The 19266-nt window shown below is 34.8% G+C and overlaps 1 protein-coding gene across 5 annotated transcripts in view; it reads right to left on the bottom strand.

Moving 5' to 3' along the window:
- The window catches only part of LOC121733870 (lysine-specific demethylase 3A), a 200247-nt gene that overhangs the window by 45309 nt on the left and 135672 nt on the right, over window positions 1–19266 (bottom strand). For all 5 annotated transcript variants that reach the window (XM_042124265.1, XM_042124264.1, XM_042124269.1 and 2 more), the window contains one exon: window positions 13816–13857. In XM_042124265.1, the coding sequence (XP_041980199.1) occupies window positions 13816–13857 (42 nt within the window). The remainder of the gene's footprint in view (window positions 1–13815; window positions 13858–19266) is intronic.

Raw genomic sequence — 19266 nt, forward strand, 5'->3', positions numbered from 1 at the left:
TGTCAGTGGCTCATAATAAAACCGTAATTAGAAAAATTAATTATTCAATTAGGATATTTATAAAATTATTATGTTAATTCTAATTCCTATAAGATATTTTAAAAGATAAGAATAACGTAACTAGTGACGTTATTCTTATCTTTTATATGTTTTTTTTTTTCCTATGTCTCTAATAATTCCGTAACTGTGCTGAAATGAAAATGAAAACGGTGATTTGTACCATAGGCTTCTGGCCTAACACAAACACCAGCTCCTCACAGATCTATGAATGTACTATGACGACCCATTGATCGTGGAATAACGAGACACAATAGCTTATATTAAAAATGTTATCTAGCCCTTAAGATTGTTTGTGAGGAAAAATAAAGAATTATTATTATTATTATAATCATCACCCAAAAATCTCTTTCGATCTGCCAGTGAAATATATTTCGATTGGATTTGAGATGAGAGTTATAACTTATAAAACACGTCACGATTCACAAGTAAGAAACAGAGAAAAAACCGATCAATACACGTGTGTTTCGTTGAGCCTGTATTCTATACAATATATTTGGTTTACTGTTACGTAAACAGAATTGCTTTCCCGGAAAATTTTGATAAAGCGCCTACTTTTTATGATAAAGCCCTTGTATTGACGCGAATATCACTCAATCCGAGTAAAGTAAATCTGCTACATAATTAGCTATTTGTAACGGGTTGAATTCATCTTTAGAATTTGACTCACTTTCCGAAAAAAGGCTGAATGAATCTCGAACATTAACCCTTAATTAGGAGCATCAAGAAAGTCACACAAGTAGTCGCATGGGGTCTTTAAATAAAATAGTGAAAATTAAGTTGAAAAAATGAATGAAACGAAGTATCAATTATGCAAATTGTTAGAGGGCCTTATTGTAATTAATATTATTAAACAAAAACCCTGGTTTACCTCTTTAAAACAAAAAAAAATCACTCAACCTCTTTTCTGCCTCGAAATCTCCAAAATATCACCATAGCTGAGATCGAGATGAATAAAAATACTTTTCACTCTGATAACCAGATTTTTTTTGCAGCACCGAAGGAATTAGATCTTGAGATAATATTGACAAACATATTTTACTCACTTTATGGTTTTTTACGCACTTTTGGTCATCACACTCTGATCATCATCATCATCACTATCCGGTGGTCAGAGATAATTTTAATCATTAATGAACCCTTCAATCTTGCTTCCCGATTCATGGCCATGACAAATCGGTGTATAGTTTCGAAGTTCGGAGGCTAGTCTCACAAAATATCTTTCATCTTCAGAAACCTTCCAGCCGCTATCGTACTTTACTGTCTTGACTCATATTGACATTTTTATAAAGCAATTATGTAAAAAAATGCTTTCAATAGAATGATATACTCCTATATTTATGAAACATCCTAAATTATAACAAAAATTAAACATAATATTACAACAATAGAAACTTATCTTGTGCCAAAAAAGTTGCGTAAGTGGTCGCATGGGGTCAGCGCTCAAGAGAATAGCGACGCATGCACCAGCGCTAGCTGACCGGCTACCACTTATTAGTATACCTCGATAGGAGTTAGGAGACTACCAAAAGCGTCATTGCATTCCTAGAATTCTAGCACATATTTTTTTCGGTTTGAAAGTCATTTGACCCCATGCGACTAATTAAGGGTTAAAACTTGAACTTAATAACATAAAAACTTGCAATTACGCAAGTAATTTAGTAAATTGTAAATAATACTGACAAAACATTTCTGAAACAACCCTAGTCTCTGTCTGATTACACAATTTCCTTTAATACATCGATCTTGATGGGTTAATAGATAGATCACTTTATTCAAGTGGTATCGAATATATCAAAACGATCGTTCCCCTTGTATCACATCGCCGGCTATTGTGCAAATAGAGTTGCGTAATCGATCACACACTTTATAGACGACGGCGGCGGCAAGGTTAACACGTCGCATATCAACGACAATTACAACTAAAACTCCGGAAACCAACTGATAATTTAATAAAACCCGATATTCGTGCCATGTAAACTATGTCAGCGATAACGCTGATGGCTGAAGAGATCGCGCCAAAATATCTGTGAAAGCTTAACGTCGGATAAATATCCGCCTCTGCCGGTTATAAATTAGACTCGCATAAAAGACGGTTGAGAATAAAACGAGATGTCGTATAGTGAAAAGTTTACGAGGGCCGCGAGCCTCGCGCCGTCTACGCACTCAGTTGGCGCGCGCTCAACTCCTGTTTGAAGTATTTTGGGAAACTTCGGCGCTGACTGCATGTTTACAAATACTAGCGCACTCGATTCCTTTCCAGAATTTGTAAACACTGTACCAGTAGGAATTGGCTCGCACGATCTGGTCCTCACAACATAGCGCAATATTGAGGAACGCAACGTTAAACAAGAACACAAAACGTCGGTGGAGCCAAATATTATGATTAAAAATAAATAAAAAATGTTTTGTTTTTGAGTAAAACTGAACCAAAATTTTTCAGAGTGTCTACCTGATGCCTACCACCGGTTCGGGAACAACCCCGGCGAGAAGAACCGGCGTAAGAAACTCGCACGGGTAATTGTAAAAATTATCGATCACCTGATTGACAGTCTACTTATGGCTTCTTCAAATATATTAGAAGCTTTTTAGTTGACAACAAAAACAACACAGTAGAAGAACTGGTTACGCAACAGCGACAAGAATATTAACAGACAACCGGTCGAAACTAATTGAGTATTACCAAGTCAATAACTTGAGTAATCGGACGCGTCACAATACGAGCTGCTACATTATTCATATTTTGCCGAATGAATATATTGAAGGACAGACATTTGAATTGCTATTAAAATGTGCAATGATTATTAAGCGTAGCCAGTACGACTCATATTGCGCAAATCAAATTTGAAAGTCATTTAAGACCATTTCATACCTATAATACTAAATCCTAACTTGAAAAAGACGTTCTCAATGTAAAATACGTATTAAATAAACAAACAAAAATCCCACACCGAGTGTAAGAATCGGTCTTAACAAGCAGTTGTGCATTTAAAGTTAGTCACGTTGCAAATTAAAAAGGGAGCGGTAAGCAAAAAACTAAATGCCGTAAATATTTCGACAGAGCCGCAGGCGAGTGCGTTTATATTGCCAGCTTTGATAGTCCCACTAAAGATTCTAGAGCATTGAACCTCGACGCGCCATTATACAAGGTGTGCCATCGACATAAACACACAGATATTACCGGTAATTTATAACATCGCTGAAAAGACTAGAATGCTAAATGACGTCAATGAAGACTTTCTATAAAACATTGCAAAAAATAGTAAAGAACATTAAAAATAGAGCTTACCGTCAATGCTACGATTTACGAAGAATACCCTGCCAAAAGTTACAGTAACAATAAAAAGACAACTGTCGTGCAAAAACTCCCAATAAAACCAGACAACGATCACAAAAACGTTAAAAGTAGAATGCCAACAGAAAAGACATACGGTTCATGTCGCGGTACAATAAAACAGCTGCGTAACCTTGAAAGTGGAAACCTGATTTTATCGTCTAATCAGCCCTAGCTGGAACATGTGTCGGCTCACGCGAAGGGGTATTAATAACCCAACTTTAATTGCCTCTTCGCCGAACTTTATCAGCTCGAATCTCGACAGTTTCGTGTATGAAATTAGTTGGAGCAACGAAACAGGTCGAAGCATTCCTAGTGCCCCCCGAATAGAGGTCAGTGACTCAACGGGGTGGTTAGGAAGCGGGGGGGGGAGGTCGGGGGAGGTAATCACACAGAAAGAGCCCCGAACATCTGCCGCACATGTGCGCTTCAACGAATAATGCAACTTGCCTACCCATTGACTGGATCAAAGTTTTTATGTTTTTATCTGCATCGGAGTCGGAGGGTTATGAATTGTCTCATTTGGGATCGGTTATTAGTTATTACTTTTTAAAAACCGAATTCGTTGATAAGAAGAAATATGTATTACAAATTAATCAGCAGACATTTGGCAAAATTCAAGAACTTCAACGAACATTTGCGAAAGAAAACAAAGGAAGCGCCTAGAAACTAGAGGCAGAAAAACACGAATTTTAAAAAGACGCGAATGAAATGCGCGGCATTTCCGCATAAGTTTGTTATAAATAAAATATTGTAGATGATTTAAACATGTGAATCGGTATGGCGGGCATGACATGAATAATTTAGTGGAGGCGCGTAGTTCCGAGAAGCCGGGCTCGATTTGGACCGGCGCCAATTATCTTTTTATTTGGCTGTGGAGGTCAAGGAGAGAGCACCCAGCTCCCCATATAGTTAGTAGTTTTGACTCACAAACATTAATTGAGTTTTTATTGCTCCTACTACCGTAAACGGTAAACATAACATTTTTATTTTAGGTATTATGTTACATAAAATCATCACTTTCGTTTTTGTGTGCTTCATATTTATTGTGATCTTTTGAAGATAATGATTATGCTCGAGTATTTTGCACCTAAAAGGAGACAAAAATTACTATTCAGTTTTGACAAATTGAATTGATTAGCGATAATGCTTATCAATTCAACTTTCTATCTTCTGTAGCAAATTTTAACAATGTTTAAAATAATTAAATTATATTTTTCGTAATAATAACATAACTTAAGTTGTTTACAAAAAACACTGCGAGCCACACGCACGAAGTCACCCTGCTGTTTAATCATACAGCGAAGCCGGTAAATGTAATCAAATTTATGGCAGCTAAAAATAGAGCCAGCGCTCCCCACGTAAATGTGTTGCTACTGTAAACATGAAGTTTAATAACTCAGCACCAAGTACTCGTTTTTGATCAAAACCACGTACAGAAATAAAAGAATAGCCTCTTACAAAAATATTATAAGCGCTTTAGAGGTGATGATTCTTTGAGGGGTATAAAATGAATAAAAACTTAAAAGATAATATAATTTTATTTTGTAACCTACGACTGAAGGCTAATTACTAAACTGAATAATATTAGGTGAATATATTATAATAAAGACGTCACTTTACGGATGTAGATCGTAGTAAAAAAGTGTGATCGGCAAAAATATTTGTCAAATTTACTTAAAAAACATGTTTTTGTTATTTTTAGATACGACAAGTCTATCTATAATTTTAATAAAATATATTATCAAAAGACGAAGTCGTGATTCGTGAATAAATGATTATAAAGTGTTTTGTTAAGATAGAAGTGAAATACACGGTCCAAAATATTAACAAGCATAATAGAGCACGCATAGAAGGCAAAACAAAAATAAATAGAAAGTACGTACGTCAATCATGCATGTAATCTTATTTGAGATATGGAGATATAAACAAGGTTAAGACATTAATAACGAATTCAAAGCAAAAAATAGACGAATTTATCGAGTGCTCCAAGCTCATTCGGTTTTTTGTGTAGAAACTCTGAGAACTTGTGAGTTTAGTTCGTGAGTCCCCCGGGGCGAAGTCGGGTTTAAGTTTCACTTGTTTTTGTTATCACGAATATTCGTAAGTATCGTCTTACGACTGCGTTCTTCTTGCAATAATAACATTTATATTTTCTATGTATGAAGCTACAAAGTAGTCTGCGGTAGGGCTAGCTGTAACCCTGCCAAGAAATCGGTTCCCAGGTTGATGTTCTGTGAATTACCATTATTTGGGAACTCTACTGCTTTTTTGGAATCTACTAGAATACGTATCACGTCCAAATGGTATTCATATTATCTATACTATTATTAAAGTAAATTTACAGCCTCTGTTTTCTGTGTTATATATCCATATTCCATAGGTCACATCTACCTGGCTTGTCATCTGCCTCATTGATATGCACGTTATTATTTATCCTCATTATGCGCTCAAAACCTGTCCCATTAATTTCATCAAAAAAGGAAGCGACAGAATAAATTAATCCCATAAAATTACATTTATTAAGATAAGTATCGTACTTCGGAGCCGGTATATAATTGGCTGTAAATAAAATTGTTGTAATATTACCTCACGACATAATCTCCCGATCACTATGATTCGATGGCAGACCAGCGCGGGAGGCAGGCGGGGGAGAGGAGATTCCGTTAGGAGAAAGTAGTCGCCCATACCCGGCCCGATCGAACAACGCCATATTAAAACTTGATTCGAAACATTGTAATAAAACTGTTAAGTGATTTTATAATTTTTGAGTATGAAGATTTTGAAATGCAAACTTTGTTATGTTTTATATTAGTTATACTAAATGCTTTTAAGTTCTAATGAGTACATGAATAATTAAGAAATCCGGAAGTAAACTAGAATCTAAAGGACTCAACAACAATAGAGCGATTTAGTAACTTTCATTGTATACTATAGAATGAATAATAACCGGTGGTAATAACAACAGTTAACTATACATAGAAGAAGGAAATGAATTTTCATAAAAACAGTTAATATGATTAGGCGTTAATGATACTTTAGTTCTTGCCACGACATCATTATGCATATTGCTGTCATCAATTTGCCGATGTATCATTACTGGGTAAAGTCCATTTAACATGACAGATGCTTACTGTAATTAAATTTTATGCACTTTTTAAGGTAATGACAAAGTGAAATCCAAAAGAAACAGCTGTTGTTATAAAGTAAATAAAATATGCAGTAGTAATATTTCATAATTGTATAAGTGGAACCAGTAAAACCGGTCTGGCTGGAACCGCAGGTGGCTACGTCGACTTCAAGACACATTATACCACTAAGCTTAACTACCAATCATAAATAAATGGCTGAACATTATTATTTAATAGCTCCAACTCGGTTGTACAAAAGTTTTAGTCTTCGAGAAAGTGCAGGCAATTAGTAATGTTTTATGGCATTCGGATTATCAATTTGGAAGTTTATTGCGGACAAAGAAATATTAAGTTTTATTGTTATTTCTTCGCGTAAAGTTTTATTTTACATACATTGAATTATGTATTTCGCATATTATCTAACATTTAAATAACAAAGAGGACCTTAATTTAGCAATAGAATATGATAAAGTACAAAGCGACAATGAATTATACAAATTGCAAAATGAATTAGGTAGGGCAATCATAAATTCAAACTTAATACAACTTTAGCCGATAGTAGCAGGAGATTAAGGTAACTTAACATTTACTTAAGAGGACAATTGCCTGCTGATTTATTGCTTGGAGATAATGAAAGCAACAACCGAATGACTGAGCAAAGTTTTAGAGTAAATAATGATTGGAGAACAGATAGTCATGTCAGATAAGAATAAATGAATAACGATACTGAACTTGATGTTATCCGAGACATTAATGCTATTGAGTACATTATTGACAAAAGTATAAAATCGATGTTCTTAAGATAATAAATCATAACTACAGCATTATTAATATCAACTTATTAAGGCTATGTCGAAAATGTAGTACAAGTATTCTACATAAAATGTATTTTATAGTTTTTTAAAAGTATATTCATCATGCATAGGCTTTACTGTGCACCTACAAGGGTGTACAAAACTTTACGAATACGTATACCAAAGAATTTAGTTAATATCACAATAACTGCATTAGTCACAATTTAATGGTTGCGTAAATTTTAAAAAGCTAAATAAATAATAAGTGCACATTTGTTTGGCAAGCTCTCAAAAATTGTTCTTTTCAAAACAAAACATATCATGGCAACATAATTTACTAAGTTGCCAGAGATAGATTCAGCACTTTGTAAATACATGATGCTAAATATTTTTATTCGAAAAAATGCTTTGTGTAATAGTTGTCTGACTTCTCGCACCTATTCACTTAGTAGTTACACAAAACATAGCAACATTAAAAAAAAGCAAATAAAATTTGTCATGGTAGACAACATGAATTGTACGTGTTATTCATTTCTTGTAATTCCCCAAGTATTTATCCACGAGTGCATGCGTAACTCATGTATATTTTACTTCTTAGGAATTTCTTACAAAAAATAATTTACTTTGCTTTGTTAAGCTAAACCATTTACATAAAATCCCCGAGGTAGCCTTTAAACTCGCGTACACGCCAATTAGGAGCTACGCATATTATACAATACAAATAGAGACCGTAAAGTGTATAATATATTATATAATATACAAATTGAAGTAAAATATAATTGGCAAGTCATGTAGGAGCGAGGGCGACCGACATGAACGTTGATAGAAAGTCATGCGAAATTGCATGTTCCGCGAACCGGTTGCGGGGGTCGATGCCAGCACTGCCAGCATTGCCAGCATGTGAAACTTGAGTATTAGCCATGTAAACCAATTTTGATGAAACAAATACTACGCTCAATTATCATAAAACGAAAATATGTGTTGCTGATCAAGATTTAAAATCGAACGTCATCTTAAGCATTTAAAATAATGGCGGAGGAGAGGCAGCCGCAAAAAGAATTGAAACTTATAAAAATTCCACACGAGACTTCGTATAAAATAAATGACTCCTTTCATTGGCAAAGATAAACCCGTTACTGAAATCAAACAACCAATTTTCTGGCAAATGATACACGTTAAAACTTTTTTGGCACATTCGTAAACGCTGATGACGCAAACGTGTTAGTATCACTCATCAATGAAAATTGGACCGAAAATAATATCTCATTTCCTTTACAATTCTTCTTTCTATCTAAATATTTATTTAATGCTACCAAAATTCAAATAACATAACCAAAGGACATTTCTTCTACGACTGCTATAAAATGTAGAGAAATTCTCGTCACGTTGACAGTACCGTAGCGTTCGCAATAATGCCGCGAGAATTGGGCTAACAGCCTAGTCGCGAAGATAAAATTTAAATGGAATTTAAAATAATATGACTTTATATCCGGCAGCGGGTCGATAAACTCCGCGATGCGGGTTCATTAAGAGGAGTCCACACCGCCGTTTTTCCATACAAACGCTGTCCCCTGTTTCCTCCCTGGATAATGCCGGTAGAGTTATGATTTTTTTCCTGAATATCTATGGCCACTATAAGCATGTCCCTATGTTTTCTTTTTTTTCATAATTTTATTATTAAAAAAGATAAGAACGTCCAAAAACCCAAAAAAATGGCCAGATTTTCCTCTGTGTTCAAACACCCAGAAAACAAAACTGGCTAGAATATACAAAAAAAATAAAACATAGGAACACAGCTCAAGCCTTGCTTTAATTCTTAATGAAAAAAGTACTCAAATCGGTTAAGTTTTGGAGAAGGAATCAGCGGACAACGAATCGAAGATTTTCTGTTCTTTTATTAGAACTTTTGTCGTGTTGTCTTTATCGCGCTCTGCGGTGGGAGACTTGAGATTGGTGAGACAGCAATACATTTTCAAATACCTATTTTCAATTTCTCTCGCCCCTGGTGTATCCTCTTAATGCTATAAACACGGAGCTTCCAGTGCGGGAGCCTGCCAATTATAACGGTATCGTAACTGCTATCGATTCTTACCTTCCTGACAACATTAATAAAGACTTTTTGTATCGCCTTTGTGCCGTACGCCATTAACGCAGCACACGTCGAAGCGTGGAATGAGCTCGACGTTTGGAACAGATGATTGGAGTGTTTGGAGCGAAGCACTTCCCGTTTCTACGCAAATTACAGCTTCGTGCATGCTCGTTGCGTTCTTTTGCATTTTTGTGTTTTACAATTCCGATCCGTCATTTTGATTTTGGATTGCAAATCCGGGACAATAAATATAAGCCCTCTGTTTTCGAAAATGAATTCTAACAAACGAGTTTCTGACGAGCCAATCGCTTGAGCTAGATTCAGTATTCACTTATTTATTCTGTATCGATCTACATATTTTATTCATTGTTTGCTATTCACTGTTACCGTGCTACAAAATAAACATTGGAAATAGGTAATGGCATTGAGAGTTGGGAATCGAGACTGATCGTTTCGTGATAAATCCCCCATTAATTTACTCACGCGTGGACGCAAACGACCATCTATTAGTCAACACATCTAATGACGATCAATAATGTTGGATTTTCCCGGGTTATTATATGCACATAATATTATAATGTTGTTAAGATTTATATGATATTGAATGTACCGTAACTTCTTGGTGGAAATTCATGTTTCACAGTAATAATATACACTTTTCATGCACTTTTTCCACTTTTATTAATAACAATTATGTTTTACACGACCAAAAATACGACCCGGTCTCAAGACGCGTCCAAATTTTGACAGCTAACCAATCACATAGCCTGAACCGTGTCTTGAGACCGAGATGCATCATGAGTACTGACCAAAATACGGGCCTAAATACATAGAATTAGAACGTAGCCTGAATACATAGAATCAGAACGTAATTAGTATTTTGATATCGTTGCATAAATAAACCTCGTCTGAGCCGATGATTATAGCTGTCAGCCATTTTGTTGAAATGGACAACATTTAAAAAGTCGTGATGTCGGAGTGAACGTCAACGGTTTACGTAAACATAAATAAATGTATTTTTGAAGTTGACAAAAATATCTTTATCTGCCAATTAAAAGCTCTCTCGTCGCTGTCGCAACACTGTCCAGTTTCCGGAAACATTATGTTTATCTTCATCTTTTATTAATTAAACTACATTTGCATTAAACGGGTTTCAAGCATCGGCTATATTTACTGTATCTTTAATAAATCCTCTCTGACAAAAATAATAGAGAAGAATCGTTCACACATCTATTGAGTAAATTGAAGTCCATTCTCAGCAATCACGGTTACGTCTATTAAATCATCAGTTACGTAACGCATACGGACCGGTAGTTTATGACATAAAATTATTCATTTGCCGAGGGAATTAGTGGGTCGCACTTTCACCGTCGACTTTCTTAAACCGGCTTCGGCAAAAACTCGTTCAGCTGACCCCGAACACGCTATTGTGGACATTCTTTTGTCAATCCACTGTCGACATCTTTTTGACTTAAAAATAATTCTTGTGATTGGTGATAAGATAAACTTGATTGATGAATTAATGATGACACATTACAATTTTCAGCAAGCCATAAATTATAATCCTGAACATGTTAATTTTGAAGAATAATAATTAAGACAATTTATTAGATACAAACATTTAAAATATTTATTACAGTCCAACATTACTACACAAAAATTTGCTAATTTATGTATGTACTGAAGACTGAGGTACAAACTTATTATTTCACATACTTAACTGGAATTATATTAAATAATAACCTCATTCCATCTTTGCATAAATAAGAAATAACTATTATAAAATTAATTAAGGTAGCCACAACAAAAATGAAAATGAAGTGTTTTGAATAAATTAACGTTATTATTCGTATGTTGAAATTGTAATAGGATACAGAATCTCCACAATATTCTGCTGAACAAGTTTTATACGATATTAAAATAATTTAGTTCGGAATTGGTGTATACTATAATAACGAAATAATTTAGATGCGGAAACAATAAATTATCAGTATTTACTATTCATGAGAACATTATAAACAAGATTGGAATTTTGTATTTGTGAATGTATAATAATTTATAAAAGGACTGGTTTATGATGGGCGCCAATTCTGTTATTGATATCATTTTATATTTCATATTTATTATATTCATTAATCTTACTATATTTCATAGTTATTTATCACTTTGTTTTAATTTCTTGTATTCTTTAGATCTAAAAATTGTACACCATTAGCATATTTTTAGTTTTTATAGATGAACCCCTAGTTACTAGTAATTACTTTAATTATGGCAAAAATAACTTTTTTATTTCTTCATCACATACCATTAGAATTCTCTTCGATTCATTTACATTACTAAGGGCTTGTTTCACCACTTCCTGATAAGTGCCGAATAGGCTATCCACCAATTATCTTGACAGATCAAGTATGGAGAATCTGTCAAAATAGTTGTGAATAGCCTATTCGGCACTTTGTCAGAAAGTGGTGAAACAGGCTCTTAGTATTCAAAGTTATACCACAGAAATAAATAATAGTTTATTATACATCGTAAGTATTGTAGCATTCAGACTAAGAACTCGAAGAATGGAGTTTAATTTATTCAACACCATGTTAATCGCTATAAATAATTACAACAATTTTACGTCAAAAGCAGTTAGCGTCATACATGGAAATAAAAAAATTGCATATTAACCGCCAAAAAAATAGTGTTTCCATATTGATTACTAATAATTTAAGTTTAATTACTTCTAAACTTAGACGCAATAACATTACGTACTTTACATATCGTATCTTTACTTCTTGTACATTCGTCTTTTTCATTTACTTTAATTATTCTATCATCTAAATCTTGTTCGTAAGCTTCAGCTAAATTTTAAGCTAAGTTATGTAAAGCCGTACCGCCCGCGCCATATTGAACGCTCGCAATAAATTAATCATATGGTATATATTAATCATATCCGCCGAAGCAACACTCAAGCATATAAAAGCAGCTGGTCATACTATCGTAGCCATAACAGGCATAATTGCTCGACGCACGACGAACAAAAAACCATAGACCGGTTCGCCTCGCCATAAAATTGTTTCGGGGCGTATCGCGTTGAATATTCATACGTTATACGAGATTCGTGATGACGCATCCCCGCCGCTGGTATCTGTAGGCCTACTACGAAACCGTTTTGAGACTTAAACAATCGAACGAGAATGCAGCGTCCTGCTCTAACAACGTCATCTCACGTTTGAGTAGGACGAGGTATTCGTACGATTGTTTGAGTCTCAAAATGGTTTCGTGGTACGGCCCCTGTTCCTTGGAACTGTTCCCTTTCTTGTTATTTATGAGTCGGATCGATCGTTAATCGTTAGCGGCACAACTGAAGTCTCCCGTCATACATTTTACATGTCATTGTAATTTGGTCGATATTTTGCATTTACATACGAACTAGGCCGCACCGGTTAGTTTCTCTAATCGATAGAATTGCTAATGTACGTTGCTATTTTTAGCTTCCCTAAAGAATGTCTTTTTGGACATCATATACTATGTAGATACGCATTAACAAATGTTACTCTATATATTATTATTTCCATAGATTTTTCTATATCTGATGCAAATTAAACGCGTACTCCTGATATAGTATTCTAGGTAGTCGCTATTACTAAATAATTACATACGCAAATTGCAGTTCATGGAAGTTTATGAGTAGAAGTTAGAACAGTTTCCACTGTTCATAATGTATTTGAACGTAACGATATTCAATTGAAACGCATACATATGTAACGCACGTTTTACATTAGTAACGCCTCGCAGCGTTTACATACACAAAGAATTATGTAAAAATTATTCATCGAAAACGACGTGACCCCGTTACTTCGAGTTCCAATTGAAATTTAGATCTCAAAATGATAATAACAAATTTATTTTTGTCGAAGTGACCTCCGTTATTAAACTGTGGATGAGTAAAATGTGAGCGGCTCATACATACGCAAAACGACTTCGTGAACAAACAAAGTCTTATTTGAATGTTAAATTAGCGGCGGTTGGTCTCGTTTTTAAACCGGTTTCAGATTAAGAAATGTATTTCATGGTAGGTACAAAACATGATAGCCTTCTTACTATACGTTACAATTATTTTTGAAATAACACGTCTTATTTTTTATTTTGGTCTTTCAATTTTTAATCTTATCGAAAGCCACATCAAAAGCAAACATGTAATAAAACTTTTAATGATCTTCATAAGCCTTTTTTCCATACTCAAACGAAAAGAATTCGAAAATGTCGAACCCAAAGTCTTTCAAGTTTACTTTGAATATCGTATATAACTACATCGACAACAAGCCTGCGCGGTGTGCCGCGGTGCTTATTAAAATTCGACAGCAGCTCAAAACGGTGTCGGACCGATGAATAATGTATAGCGGTGGAAATAAACAAGTTTACCTTTTTTACTAATCTCGACGGCTTCACGCTCCGGTGGTGAACCTGAAAAAGAGAAATCCAATTAATACTATTTCAGCTATTTATAGACGATACTTTCACATACTACAAACTGCCGATAACAATTCACGAAATAGACAAAATGTTGCCAGAAACTAAAACAATTTTTTTAGCAATTTAATTTTCACATTCTAGCAACTGCGCAAAGTCTTTATAAAATATGATTTATGATAGCATAAATTGAGAAGAACAATTAATGTAGAATTAAAAGTTTTACACAAGTCAAGGTATATCTATAAAACGTAACGTTCGAAACTCAAATATTATTAAAATTGTAAAATTTAAAAGAACTGACACAGAAGCCGCAAAGGAAAATCGAAGAGTAATACAACGAATTTCCGCTTAAAGAAGAGAATTCATCAAAGCAAAAGCCCAATAATTGGCCACAGAATATTTTAATGTTGGCGAAACCGGTTATGACAATGCTTCCAAGAAAAGTAATCTCCTTAATTTTTGTTTTATATTTGGAAATACAATAGAAATGAAATTCAAATGATTGTTAAAAATTTCCTTTATCTACTTGAGATCAACTGTTGTTTTACCTAATTTCAATCTTCTAGTACTTCATTGGTATTTTTACCATTTTAGAATCGCTTCACCTGTTATCGTGGACAAAGAAAATTACTCCTCATTCAGAAAAAGGTCGCTTACGCAATATCTATATAATTTAAAAAGTTAGCCTTATTTTTTTTATTTCGCGCTCCTAATTATTGTAATATATTTCTTATTTTATCATCTACGTAACAGATATTTTACGATCGGAATATTTTCGGTGTTATTTGTTACATTTTTGTCCGGTAGGTTGGGTTTTTTGTTCGCAGAGGAGGTGTTTACGATCGGTTATGTTATTTGCGTCACATTTGTCACATTTTATATGGTTTTATTCAGTCTACAACAGATTTTTGGAGCTGTTGTTATTTTGAGTAAATATTTTCTGTATTTGGAATGCAATTTTTTTCTGGTTTCAAAAGCAAACTACGGCTAACGGCATAGATAAAAGTATTTCATAAATTTTAATTTATCTAGCTCCAAGTAGAACTCACATAAGCCAAGCTAAATGACGTGTATTTTGAAGACCAGACATAACATTATGATGTTCAACACCCCACCGCAAACAAAAATCCTACGCTCTGTTTGACTTTGAACCAACGGAGACTAATAACAATTGTCTTGAATGATTGATCGTGAATTAGCTCAAGCAAATGACCTCCAAATTCCAAACACGTGTCTGTTATTATTAGAAGGAATTGTGGCCCACTTAAAATTATTTTTAACCGACTTAAAAAAAGGAGGTTATCAATTCGACGCGTATGTATATGTAATATTTCCAGAGCTGCCCAGTTTTTGTATATTATGTTAGTCTATTTCAGTGTCTGAACTCTGAACAAATGTGCCAAATTTCAAAAGTGTATAATATGTATATTTAATTTTTATGTTTGTGTTCGCATATCTCCGGAACTACAAGCCCGATTTAAGTGATTCTTTTTTTGTTGTACTAGGTATTGTTCAACTTAGGGAATACTGCGAGTTTCATCAAAATTGGTTCTGTACTTTTTAAGATAGAGAATTTTAATTCTTAATAATTACGATTTACGTACAATTTTGAAGTCGGTTTTATCTTTTTTAAGTACTATTTTTTTCTACCAAATATTTAATTGTATTGTTTCTATTATACGCTACTAAGGTAAATCGTTTTATTAGGAAAATAAAAGCTTAATCATTTAGATACCTACATCAACATCAACTATATATATATAAAAATTATATTGATCCAGTTTTGCTTAAAGAAACGTATTTTATAGAACAAGTTTTTACGATGAAAAGTATAAACAGAGAGCGTGGAGCCGTAATGAACAGTAAATATAAACAATTTAGAAAAAATAGAATCAAGAACAGTCGACGCGGAGTCATTGTCCTCGTAGCAGCTTTAAAAAGCGGGATTAATGTATCCTCCCCGTATCAAGGGCATAGCAGGTGTTTAGATAACCACATAGTTTCTATTTCTGCCGCCCGGGTGCCCGCATCGGCTGTCATCCTGTCGCCTGCACCTGGCCGGCCACTAACCCATGCGTCACCCAGCGCACCCGAGCCCCGACACCCTATTGGTCTCGTGATTGCGCTATAAATAAGGGGGCGAACGCCCTTCATGCGTACGGCAAAAAAAAAACGCTCGCGTGTAAAATGGCTAGCATTAAAACGCGAATTCTGAATTTATTTCTGGGATATTATTCGAAAACATGCCATCGCTATCGTGAAACGAAATCACGCCATTCCGATGTAATCTTGGGAAAATATCTTTATACAAAAAAATTAACAACAGCCCGAAATGAATGTTATTGCGAAACATTTCCCCGGTCGGGGACCGGTATCGAAACGTAGCCATAATATGTGTCCACAGTCCACTTCACAACCTCAATTTAGCGTCCACATATGGAAGGACTCGGGGGGATAATTATAATGCGAGGTAGGCGCGACAGTCATCTGGTTAAAATTTATGGCTCGGGCGAATCTCGATTCTCGTGACATTTCATCGAAACAGGTTTTAAAGTTATGCAACGCCGTTAATGTTATTCGTCGTCTGGGTGTTTAGCATAATCACCTGTCAATTGACGTGAAATATACAGGCGGCTTTGATACGAGCACGCTGCACGACTGGTCTATTTCGAGCGGGGAACCGGGGGAAGTGTATGTCTGGCCAATTTATTTTTTATTCCGCCTCGTATCGACTCTAGTCTCTGGGCCTGCCCGTGTTTCTCACGCCGAGCCCGCACTGTGATGAATTGTTAATTGATGGTAATGATGATAACATCTATAGCCAATATCCCATAACGCTAGTAGAACGTTGGCTGCTCGTTGTAAAAATGGACCATAACTTTGATACGGGTTAAGATTATTCAGGTGATAGTTATGTCGCAGTCATCTGGTTTAATCTGCGATTCGATTGAATGACTAGCGCATGAATCTTTGAATGACACCATTTAATTGAATGACTTAAGGACAACTCGTCAAGACGTTGACTGTGACGTTTAACGTCTTGACTATAAGTCATATATGTATATATATATAATGAAGTCGTTAAATGGGATGCTATAATTTTTTTTTAGTAGCCATTGACGCTATCTTCAAAGGGCTATATTACAAATCCCTAACTAGTTGGACGTTGAGTGACGATTGTTCAATCAACGTTCGGCCGAGTCATTTAATTGAATGGTGACATTCAATGAATGCGCTAGTCATTCAATCGAATCGCAGATTGAACCAGATGACTGCGACAGTTATAAACAAGATAGAATTCGGAAAGTTATTTTCTGTTTTGGTCTGAATAATAAAGAAAACGTCACTATGATATGTTTAATCAGTTGTTGCGTTATTATAAAATACTTTTAATAACATAAATCAGTGTCAGCAATAAACGATGAACATAGTAAGTAATAATGTAGAAAACAAAAAGCAAACAGTTAAGTACTTGAAATAAAAATAGGCAGTTTATTGACCACATAACAATAATGTTACCACAACACATACACCACATATTAGTGACTAATATCGTGATGGTGCACTAGAATATGAAGGAATAACCCCTTAATTTTAATAATAACTCCACCGCCTACCTCCTGCGGTGAGCCACAATAAAATAATGACCCAACCCAGAAATAATCGCGCTCATTAAACAACAAAAACCTTAATTAAATTAAAATGTGAAACTCGTATGTTATGTACATAATATTATATGTTGACACACTGCCGTATGTGTTTTATTTAAGACAACAAGGTCCATACAGGGTCGACTTGTTTTTAAGGACAATACTTAATGTTTAAATAAATGTATACAATCTCTACCTGAACAAATACACTTTATTAAGTATCAACATAATTTTGACGACGATGAACTTTTGAATCCTTTTCGTAATGTGCTATAAAACTTGTTAATAAAACTTCATGACACACATAATCGCTACTTTTCGACAGTAATACAATTATCTATACGCAGTATCTGCAGCGGTAGATAATTAATCGATTGCATATCAAAACAAATTATTATCGATCCGTCTGATTTGCGATAAGGTTCCTAGTATCGTAATGTTACCACATTGTGTTCAGATTTCAATATAAAATATAGTTTCCTGTTGTCCTCGTTCCTGGTAAAATGCAGAGGTACAGTACAGAGTTGAGAAACATCTAAAAGATAAGAATCTATCCCTCGTTTATTACTTTATCTTTTAATTTCCTCTTCTATTCGTCTAATTCACCTTCTGATATAACAAGCCAAATCCGATTCAAGACAATATTGATTAGATTAAGAGCGGAAGTGTAGGGAATTAAAATTACAATAAAGCAGATGGCACCTTACTTTACAATTTACGGGCCTTTATAGTTCTCGATAAATTTGATATGGGGGTAACCACAACATCTGTCTTAGACAGATGGTTGAAAACGATTGCAAGGATGATCGGCCGATTATAACCTGTGTGGGTAGTATTAAACAAGTTCTATTACCAAATCAAGCACTAGACAGACTACAAAAGCAGGTGGATACAAACCGGTGAGCCAACATTCAACTATGAATTTAGAATCAGCTTCTTGAGTCAGGTGAATAATTTCAAGCAAACAATCCTCATTTTATTATTCTTGACTTTTAATGATTACTCTTTGTTGGTAAACTTTCCGACACTTCATTTTTTACTTTCTACGACAAAGAATAGTCAGGAAGATCACTATTTAACCAAACCACATTTTATTTCTAGACGCTCATCAAAACCCTTATTCGTACCAGGCACGTAAAACAAATGAATTTGAATGAGATCATATCCTTACTGAGAATGTAAAATATCCTCTATCAGATAATTTATAACGAACAACAATCTACCTGCGGGCAAAAAAAGGGCTGCCATTTTCCCTTGTGGTGGCGCGGGCGCCTTTCTTGTTCGGTATGCAGACCGACCGCTCGGAACCGGTCCTGCGAGAAATGGGCAGCCCGCGGCGAGCATTGCCCGATAAACCTGTGGGTGGACTAATTTCTTCTTCGTCTCAAGTGGGAAGCTATATATAACCCGTTTAAACCTCCATTCTTGAGCGTAATCGAGACCCGTGGAATGTACTCTAAACGATATTAAATCGATGAGTAATACTTATGATATAGCCATAAATACAGATCGGAAATTCGAGATAGAAAGTGCTTTATATAAGTAGGAGTTATTCGATTTGGTTTTGAGATAATCATTATTTATAACGAGGATTGCGTGGTTAAAGAGTATTCAAAAGTTTGTAAACTTTAGGCAACAAGGTAAAAGTTTTGGAATACATAGCTCTTTTTGTTTGTTTTTTTTACCTCAGTTTGGCCCAGTTACACTTTTATTACACGTTGCATATCCAATCTTAGAACAAATTATTTTA

This window comes from Aricia agestis, chromosome 14 (assembly GCF_905147365.1).
Source record: "Aricia agestis chromosome 14, ilAriAges1.1, whole genome shotgun sequence".
NCBI classification, from domain to species: Eukaryota; Metazoa; Arthropoda; class Insecta; order Lepidoptera; family Lycaenidae; genus Aricia; species Aricia agestis.